Here is a 10,820-nt window from a genome sequence, read left to right as displayed (position 1 = left end):
AAGTTTTTAAAGCATTTGCTTTATTTTGGTGCATGATTTTTCATAGTCAGGTAAGTGCATTTTCAGGTTTGTCACATCCATAAAGATCTATATTCCTCATAAATGGGCACATGAAAATTAAAATAAAGTAACAATTTTATGTTCTATGAAGAGACGTGCCTTCTCCATTTGTTGCTTGAGGTTTGTGTATTTTAATTCACAGACATCCTACAAAGTTGTCTCCCAAAAACAGTGTCCATTTTTGTCACATCAACGCTTGTTTATTTGTGCATAGACTGATATCTTTCTGGTGTTTAAACTCTATCAACAAGGGTTTAGTAAAATATAAACAAATGGTTCAGTATATTGGCTACAAATACATTCTCTGAGTGTTTTTATGTCACATCCATAATGCTGGAATACACCCTTTTCACATGACGTCACGCATCTTCCGTTCTGCCGCGAAGCAGTGTATCATTACTTCCGCTAGCACTCCAGTTCATAAGGTGGCGGTAATGCACCTATAAGATGATTTGCCAACCGCCAGTAAAACTCAAGAAGAAGAAGCTACTTCCGCTAGCGCCTCAGAATGGAGTTTACCAAGTGGCTTGCACATCTGCCACAAATACGTCTAGATGATGTACAACGTCTTGCAGACAAATTTTCGCTAACGACAAGATCAAAGCTAGAGAAAGGATACAAATTCTTCGTTGAACAGTACCTGTTTGATTATGAAGGTAAGTGTTTTGTTTTCTTTTTGTGTTAGTGAAGGTGCTAGGATAAGTACTTGAATACTTGTTTTGTCAGTTTTTTTTCTTACTGTTGTTAAATTCCAGCGCGACGGCAAAACGGAAGTTCTTCTTCTTCTTCTTGTTTGTTGCAAGACGGATGTTATGATACACTGCTTTGCAAAAAGGTGGAAGTTAAGTGACGTCATTGTGAAAAGGGCGTATTGCCCATTTGCAGTTATTTTCAGAAAATGAAAACTGGAGAAACCGGTCAAAATAAGCAAAAAAATGCTCTGTGTTTTTTTTCAGACATCAAAAACTGTGATCTATGTCATTTTAAGCTTTAGGCTTCGGTTTTGTGTAAATGTTGCATTAAAACCGTTTTGTGTTGTCATGACAATCAGTACATGTCAAGACAATAAGTGCAGCATTTAGCCAACTACATCTACATGCATACACAGACCAGGTGTAAGATGGATGACCAACCACAATTCATTTTGTAAATATTACAAAGACATTGCTGTCAATTACAGTACATTTGTTTTTAATTAAGAGTATAATGCCTTCCAAAATATATACTGTAGGCTCAAGCTAGCTTACAATGAACCCCTTGCCAGAATGTTTGAGGAATAAAAATATGGTGCTGCCGTCCAGCCACATGAATCATTGTAGCCAAAACACATGAAAGAAAACTATATCTCCATAAAAATAAGTATCTATCAAAATCTAACATTAAAAGAATCAAAATTTCTATTTCACACTGATGCTCGAGAATCAACTTGATCTACTATTTACTCTCAAACGCTATTATTAATTTACAGCTATTCACTGTAAATAAGGTGCACATGTATTCCATGTCACAATGAAGCCGGAATATATTTGAAAGCGCACTGATTCCAGAAAGCCCTGAGGAAATGGATGGGAACCAAGCCTCATGCTGTGCTACCTTATATGGAAACGCAAGACGACTGAAAAACTCAGCAGGTTGCAGAGTCCCAGCATTCTGAAAGAGATACATTTTGTAGAGCAATTGTTCACGTTTTGTCCAGGTTAATAACACGGGACCAAAACCACTTGACCAGCAGAAATTCTCTGTATCACACACTGTGTATTACCCTTGGAAGCTACAGACACACTCTGCTGATGACATTCCCATTAATTTCCCTTCTATTTATCGGGCAAAAACCTCACAGGATGCATACAAAGCATTGCTTCCCAATTCTTTTGAAACAATAAGCAAGGGCAATAAATAAAAGCAGAATGTCGACTTTGATTCCTGTACAATAGTATATACAATACAAAAAAGGGCAATCTTAAGGTTAGAGTTTTTGTAATAAATCCCTTGCTACTTTGAAAAGCCACTATATATGTATTTTCCTCACATGGAAATGCTCCCATAATTTAGTATCTTCTATAAATCCAAATGACAGCTGGTTGATCGGAGCAGTTTTATTGCACTGTGCCTGTTTGGTGCTTTCAGCAACTTAATATTTCACGTACCATCTTTTCCAGGTCTGTAATACTGTTTAATGCTATGCATGCAACATTACCTTCTGTATGCTGTTTTTTTACAGACCGCATTGAACATTTGAAAGGTTTTAAAAATAATTTCACATTCATTTGCATCAGTGTATTTTTTTTAACTGTATTCATGTACAGAATGTGTTAGAATCTGTAAAAAAAGTGTTTTCTATGAAATTTTCTCGGAATGCTTTAAAGTGATAGTTCACCCCAAAATGAAATTCTCTCATCATTACTCACCCTCTTGTCATTTCAAACCTGTATGACTTTGTTTCTTTTGCAGAACAAATAAGTTAGATTTTGAAGAATGTTGGTAATCAAACGTTGGCGGTAGGCCTATACCCATTGACTTATGCGGCCACTGTTTGGTTACCAAAATTGTTGAAAATTTCTTCTTTCGAGTTCTGCAGAAGAAAATAAGTCATACAGGTTTGAAATGACAAGAGGGTGAGTAAATGATGACAGCATTTTCATTTTGGGGTGAACTATCCCTTTAAAGATAAGATTTGACCTCTTAATGAAATGAGATCATCTCACATGAACCATAAAATCAAAGAAAATGGAAATTTTCATTCTCCACCGTAGTGCTGTCTTCTAAGTATTAAAACGTGTCCAACAACGCATATTTATCCTATTATTCACATTCAGTATTTTTTTATTCTTTCGTGCTTCATTTGTAAATCCATATGTAAGTTTCATTTCCAAAAACATGATCAAATGTTTAAGTGAATGGGGTGTTGATGTATTGTTTACCATCTGTTGGCCAAGCATGTGGTTAGAAATGAAAGGCACCTCCACTGTCTTTCTCACAGCTAGAACACAATAAATGCCTTGCTTCTAATAATAATACCACTGCTGAGACAGCCTCAGCCTGCTGTCACATTATTAGTGGTTATCACTGATGGTCAAATCAGGTGAATGTGCAGAGGACAAAAGCGAGGAGACTGCAAGACTGTAAGAATAAACCGAAAACTTGTGAAGCGCATCACCCTGGAGTACTTATGATTGATTTTATATTAACATTGTATTCTTTATTTGGTTCTTTTTTTCTGATTTCATCACTTCAACTTTGCTAACAATTCTGAAATTGTTCACCCAAAAAATACAATTTGTTCACCCTCAGTAGCCTACACGTTACTTAAAGGTCCAGTGCATAAAAGTTAGCGGCATCTAGCGGTGAGGTTGCGAATTGCATCCAACGGCTCACACCACCCGTCCCTTCCAAAGCATTAAGGAGGCTGACACAGGGCTAAGATGTCATCACCTTTTCGCTTCTTTGCCAAATGAGATAACGTATTTACGAAACGTGCTCTGTAGAGGGCTACTGTAGAACCAACATGCACTGTTAGACATTTCAAAGGGTTTTTACAGTAACTTACTGGCAACAGTGTTATATTTAGTAAATATAAATAAGCTTTTACTAATATTTATATAGAATTTACTTTTATCCAACACATGTAACTCCACATACAATATTGAAAAAGTATTCTTTATTTAAAACATTACATTTACATTTATGCGGCAGACGCTTTTATCTAAAGCAACTTACATTGCATTTTTTTAAACATTTGTTTCTGACTGTGCAATCCCCTGGGATCAAACCCATGACCTTGGCATTGCTAGTGCTATTCTCTAACCACTGAGCCACAGGAAAGCTGTTACATTGCAAATGCTTAAAGCACTTGAAAATGGAAATGTGCACAAAAATCTGTTTAAAACAATTCATGTTATTTGCAGCGATGCATGAACCCTTCTGTCATTCAAACCGTTGTATCAAATGTAAAGAAAAAATACAGAACTGATTTTAAATGGAATTCACCATTAACTTACAATACGAAATGTAAAGAAATAAATTATTGTATAGAATTGTCTATGGACTGCATACAGAACTGATTTTAAATGGAATTCACCATTAACTGCATCAAACAGCAGTTAATCAACAGCACTTAACAGCAAGAAATGTGAAGAAAATAAATATAAATAACAGTAAACATACTGTATTTTCGGTATAAAATCAAAGTGGCATTTTGTTTAATGACAATTTTAAGTTGGTGTACTCTAGTTCAATTTAAGGGCAATCAGGAGCCAACAGCTACATAAGTAAAACAAAGCATTTTATTAAGCGATGAATGTCTGTTTCCTTGGAAGGGACTTTGGAGATAAAGGATGGATGGTGAGCAGAAGGACGCAGGAGGGGTGTGGGTTGCAGAAGGTTACAAGTCTCTTTCTGATGCTGTGTTATCAGGCAAACCCTGTACATCAAATACGACCACATTGCTTTACCTTGTTCTCAGAGTATATCTAGCTATCACATCTCACGCTCAAGCCTGCTGTGTTCACAGAGTAAACTTTCATGTTCGATGAGGTCCTGTAGGAAAATAAAAAAAATCATAATTGACTAGACAGAGGTTATTGGCAGAAATGAAACTTAAAAAAAAGGTTTTATGCCTTATGAGAGAGTTGGTATAACAGTATGTTATGCATTAAATTGCCAGTTTATTAGGTAGATCTAGCAAAACCTATGCATTAGTTGTACTGATAAATCCCCAGTAAACTGAAAACTATCTGTATACTGTACATATCCTATTGAGAATTGAGCAGTGTCTCACCTAATCCAAGTTCTTCCACTCAAATTCCGTGAGGTAGCGAAGGAAGGATGATACCCTGGTGTTAATAGCTGTTGTTCTTCTCTTCACAATTTCGCCTGTCTTTCGACTCACTCCAGTCTTGCGGTGCACTTTGTTCCATCCTGGATTTATCCTCACTAAAAATTTTAAATTAATAGGGAAATAATTTAAAAATTGGAAAATAAGTAATAAGCATCCATACGTTTCATACATTTACTCACCCTCTTGTCATTTCAGACCTGCATGACTTTGTTTCTTCAGCAGAACACAAATGAAGATATTCTGAAGAATGTTGGTAACTGAACAGCAGGGGCACCCATTTACTTCTATTGTATGAACACAAAACCAATGCAATGAACGGGTGCCAGTTACCAACATTCTTCAAAATATCTTCTTTCGTGTTCTGTGGAAGAAACAAAGTCATACAGGTTTGAACTGACAAGAGGGCAGGGCGGACTTACCAGACAAAGGTAGGCAATCGCCTGGGGCCCCGAGCTACCAGGGCCCCCAAAAGGAAGGGGTGGACTTAACCAATAAGCCATGTCAGCAGCCACGTAGAGCCCCAAGTAATCATCAAAATAGTCGGGATATCCCTGTTAACGTTTTTACATCTGTACAAGGCACTCCCCTCATTATAGATTAGAGTGGACCATTCCATTAGCACCGTATATGCGCGAGACGAGTTCGACACCAGCTAGAGAAAGTTAACGCAGCGGCGGAATTAGTAGAACTGCCCACAGCGAGAGTGTCATTGTGTGGTACATTAGCTGCAAAACGAAGTAAAAGTCGCAGGGAAATAAAACAACAAAGAACGCAGCTACACCAGCGGAGAGGAAAAAAGACGATTCACAAAAGATTGTTGCCAAAGTCTCTGCTTTTTCCCCACACAAACTCCACCGCTGCTCCTACAGTAGCGCATCTCTCTCCCGCCAGACAAAGCACTCTCCCGGCCACGAGCAATGATAATGCTCCGGTGAGTATCTCTCCATGAACACCGACAACACAGTTATAATGACTAACGACCAAAACATCTGTCAAACAAAGAGCGCTGTGCGCTTGGTAGGAGAGGGCCAGTTCATTGCGCAGACCGATGGGCACATAAAGACATAATATAATAACGTCAGTGCAGTGCTAACGATTCGTACTGTACGCACTAGTACAGAAATTTGGTCACATTTAAATGCATGAAAGGACGGAGAGAGGGCACACTTTGTATATAGTAATCCCAGATCAGGGTTTTTCCTACATAAAGAATTTGGAGGCGGCCGCTTCAATCAAATTTCGTGCCGCCTCAGACTCTCGTCAAAAATATGTCGAGTGTCTTCACAAAAAACACTGCGTGCCTTATTAAACAGATTGTCATTTGTAATTGCAGTTACGAAACAATGGAGGCGCTGTTTCGTTACCAGCAGTGAGACGCTGAAGAGTTCAGTAAAAGAGCTATATTAGGAGCTGTATTAGCTTCACGGCTGTTCACAGGAGTTTTACGTTCAATTTACATTTTCTTGAATTTCTTGAAAAGATTTCCTAAATTAACTTGCTGTACATCATTATAATGTTTTAGCTGTGAAGTTGGCTCGTTGAATCAGCGTTATTCTGTACACAGCGAGTTCGCCAATATGAACGCACATTGCGATCAGAACGACTCGCAAACAAATGACTCCTTTGAACCAATTCGTTTACACAGAATGTAAGAGATCAGTGAATCGTTCAAAGCTCAGTGAACTACAAGAGAACGTAGGGTGTGAATGAGCTTTGCTCATTTAGTTAGACTGGTTACTTATGGTCTAAAAAGTCTTGCTGCTGTGGGGTTCCTTTTTCGAAACGCAGGGCAAAGCCTATACTATCCCGCAGAAATGAGCAAAATAATTACTTTCTGTGTAAAGACCGTTAGGGTAAATACAGTAAAATACATCAATTTTTAAAAATACAGTAAATCACTGTATTTAGTGTTTGACCTCACACAAAATTTCCACAATGCAATGGAAATTACAGTTATTTACTGCATAGAGAAATTGCTGTATCATACTGGGTGATATAAAGTAAATAACTGTAAATATTACAGAAATGTCTAACTGTGGAGAATTCCATGCAAGGGGACCCGCAGTATATGTAGATAGAAGTAGCTCATTTTAAGATAATAAAAACATAACGCTTCATTATGTAAGGTCTTTATACACATCTGAAGATATAGTTATATATATTATATTGCATTTCTGTCAATAGATCCTCCAAAAAAGCTACACACAGCACCTTTAAAGTGACTTTCATTTTTTTTTACAGGATGTCATAGGATGTCACCCAAAAATGAAAATTCTATCATCATTTACTTACTCTTGTTTGTTATTTTAAACCTGAAGATATTTTGAAGAATGTTGGTCACCGATTAACTACGAGACCCATTGACTTGCATTGCTTTGTGTCCATACAATAGAAGTTAATAGGTAGAGTTAATCGGTTACCAAAATTCTTCAAAATATCTTCTTCTGTGTTCTGCAGAAGAAAGAAAGTCATCTCTAATTGTTGGTTCTCTGTCCTTATAAGTTAGTTATGACATTGAATACTGCCATGGGTTATTCCCAAAACAAGGGACATGTTACATATATTATATAAACATCACATAAATTCCCAACAAAATATACACTAGAAGAAATACAAATACTTGAACATTTAGCTCTCATTTACTGTAATTCCTTTTCTCTCTTTCATAAAGAGCACTGTACAGCAATAAGATCTAATTTATAAAGCGTTTAGAAAACATTCTGTGAAGCTTTACAACCCTTGAAATTTTGCTTAATTGAAGTGACTGGAAAGCACCTCTGTGAGTGCCATAAAGAATTCATCAAAAATGTCTCAGCGAAAACAGTCTCTCAGGCTAAATGTAATTATATCAGTCCCATTTCTCCTTGTCCCTGGAGAAACACGAAGAGATCAGCCTACATCACCAGGTCAGGTCTCTCTGCCAGTTTCAAAGCCTCGTGCATGCTGGCCGCAGAGAGCTTCCGGTTGATGTTTCGATAACGGCAGCGAATAAGGTTGTGGTAGGTCGTCCTGAGGTCTCTGTTGAAAAATGCATAGATGAAGGGGTTGATAAGAGAGTTGGCGTAGCCCAACCACAACAGCGTCCTCTCCACCCACAAAGGTACGCAGCTGCACTGCACCCCGCAGATGAACGGGCGTGCGGTGGAGAGTAAAAAGAAGGGCAGCCAGCACACGGCAAAAGCCCCCACGACGATCCCAAGAGTGGCCGCTGCCTTCTGCTCCCTTTTGAAAATTGAGATGTTTTTACGATCGTTTTTCAGAAGGCGAGAAAAGCTCACGCATTCCTCCACTTCCCTCTGCAGCTTCAGGGCCGCCGTCACGCAGTTGACGCTGTCCTTGTCGTCATTTTTAGGAAAGCTGGCGAAAGTGTGCTTGGCAGCACTCACCTTTGCCACGCTGTATATCCGGTAGTACATAATGAGCATGACGGACATGGGGATGTAGAAGGCCACGGCTGTGGAGTATATTGTGTAACCCAGGTCCTGGCTGATCAAACACACCTTATCATCATTGACATTCTGAGCCCATCCGAATAGTGGGGGTAGGGTGATGGAAGCGGAGACAAGCCATACAGACAGCACTATTTTGGCCATGCACTTTCCGCTCTGTCTCACAGGATACGTCAGTGGCTTAGTGATGCCCAGGTACCTGTGAAAATGGAGGGGGGATCGGGACAAAGGAAAAAGAAACTGTTCAAGTGCATCAATGTCAAAGAATGCATAAAGGTGTACGATTTCACAGTGACATTTTTTGTAATTTCTTGTACTACAAAACGGAAATAATTGTGTATACTGTATATGTATGCAGGTATATGCAATGTGTATATACAGTATGTACTGTATATGAATGTTATATATTTACAAAATATTACAAAAGGTGCATACAATTTTAAAATATTATATTATATAAATATATATTTATTTATAATAAACAATTAACCTATAACCATAATTAACTATTGTTTATTGTTTATTTACAAACATACAAAGGGTATCAATGCACCCACATATGCCATTACACTTTCATTATTATAAAACTATACAACAAAACATTTTCATAAGGGATATTTATTAATCTTACTTTTTATATCTGAGAAACTTACCTATCTATACTTATTACACAAAGTGTCATTATCGAAGCTGTGCAACACATCACGTCCATGGCGATAAAAACGTTGCAAAAAAGCCTCCCAAAGATCCACTGTCCACCTATGAGGTCAGTGATGCTGACAAGCGGCATCACGACCACCGCCACCGAAAGGTCCGCAACGGCCAGAGAAACGATCAAATAATTGGAAGGTTGCTTCAGTTTCTTGACAAAACACACCGATATGACCACCAGCAAATTTCCGCAAATGGTTAGAAAAGTAAGCAAAGTAAGAGCCCCTCCGATGAGCACTTTCTCAACGTGTCCGTAACTGAAAATCTGCTCTCCGCATCTCGTGTCGTTCTCCAGGAAACTTGCCGTCGGTAAAGTTGAAGTCGTCTCTTGCATCGTACTGAGGAAACTCACGTCCGGATGTCAAACTAGTCATGAGCTCCTGCGCGCGATCCTTCGTCTGCGCTGAGATCATGTTGACTGTTGAGAGCTGTCCTTGGTCCTGAACGGATGTTATTCTCATTATCCATTAGTTAGCCAAGTTAAATAGGCTACATGATATTTATTGGCAGACAAGAGATCTTTTCATCTAGATTTTTGGGGGCTGCTTTATAGGAAAATGTGGAAGCTGCACGAGCTGAGCCACGTAGAAGTTAGGTTAACTCAGTCAGGGTTAACTCTCGTGGCTTCTGGGTTTTTTATTAACGTCTTGCCTGTGCGTAGTGACGTCAGTTTTTGGGGCGGCTGTTTTAACTTCAGTCTTGTTAAACAAATGAATGTGGTATGTTAAATATGGAGGACGAGCAGGCCCGGTTCATGCCAGAAGGGTGGGCTAGCAGGTATCCTGGGTGGGCATATACCCCAACCAGAGAAAAAAATAAGAAACCATTTAAAAAAATGTTTTTCATTTCAATGTTTTGGTAAAATTATCGGTTTTGTTTATTTCTGTGAACGTCTGACAACATTTCATATAAAAATGTTGTTTTTATTTGCCGAAAAACCCCCGGAGAAAACAGGTCAAAACAACAGAAAAGATGATCTGCGTTTTAAAAACTGAAACATCTAAAAAAAGTTCATATTTAGTTTTAAACAACATAAAACTAATGTTTGTACATGTATTAGAAAAAGTAAAAAATATGTTTTATGAAATAACCCTGCTTTTTAAACGAGTTTATTATCATGCTCTCGGTCTTTCATATTGCTGTTGGGTGACTTTCAACATATGACTTCAATACATGCAAGTAATTGTGTGCAATAATTGATTTTATTGATGTTTTAGGCCTCACGTTATATCTGCTGTTGAATATGAGGTCCGTGAGCGCGCAGCGCGCCTAAACTAAACTCGTTTGCAGTGTTTCGCTACCACCTTCAGCATGAATTGGGGTGTTTGAGATGGAGGGAGACAGATTTATTTCTGAAGCGAGAGCTCCAGAAACTAGATTTTTCATTTATTCCTGACGGTCGATTGGTTAAAATCTAGCCTAAATATTGCAAGCAAATAATAGCTGTTTGTTAATGTTTCCGCTCGCGTGACGCGTCTACTTCTCCTTCACAAAATAAGAACTCCGGTTATAATAAATGAATCTGATTTTACTGCACAATTAATTTTACATGCTGTTTATAATAAACTCAAAGCAAGCGTGCAGTGTGCCTAAAATTCCTTTGCACATTATTTTGCTTCCACCAGCATCTCTGTTACAAACTTAAGCCGCTCTGTGAGTGAAGAGTGACGTCGCTTTCAACCAATAGAAAATACTACAATTTTTGCTGTTATTTTATTATTTTCATTGGGTGGGCAAGACAGACGTTTAGGTGGGCTCAGCCC

General features: G+C 38.3%; 1 protein-coding gene across 1 annotated transcript; it reads right to left on the bottom strand.

Annotated features, from left to right (window-relative positions):
* Window positions 1-7,298: 7,298 nt before the first annotated feature.
* Window positions 7,299-9,470, bottom strand: LOC130570965 (5-hydroxytryptamine receptor 7-like). The gene is given in 3 exon segments (XM_057361524.1): window positions 7,299-8,545; window positions 9,000-9,413; window positions 9,415-9,470. Coding segments are annotated over 3 exon segments (1,224 nt in total). The 3' UTR covers window positions 7,299-7,791.
* Between the last annotated feature and the right edge of the window lie 1,350 nt (window positions 9,471-10,820).

This window comes from Triplophysa rosa, linkage group LG20 (genome assembly GCF_024868665.1).
Source record: "Triplophysa rosa linkage group LG20, Trosa_1v2, whole genome shotgun sequence".
NCBI lineage: Eukaryota > Metazoa > Chordata > Actinopteri > Cypriniformes > Nemacheilidae > Triplophysa > Triplophysa rosa.
Note: the sequence above shows the minus strand (reverse complement) of the source record. Positions and strands in the feature narration are given on the sequence as shown.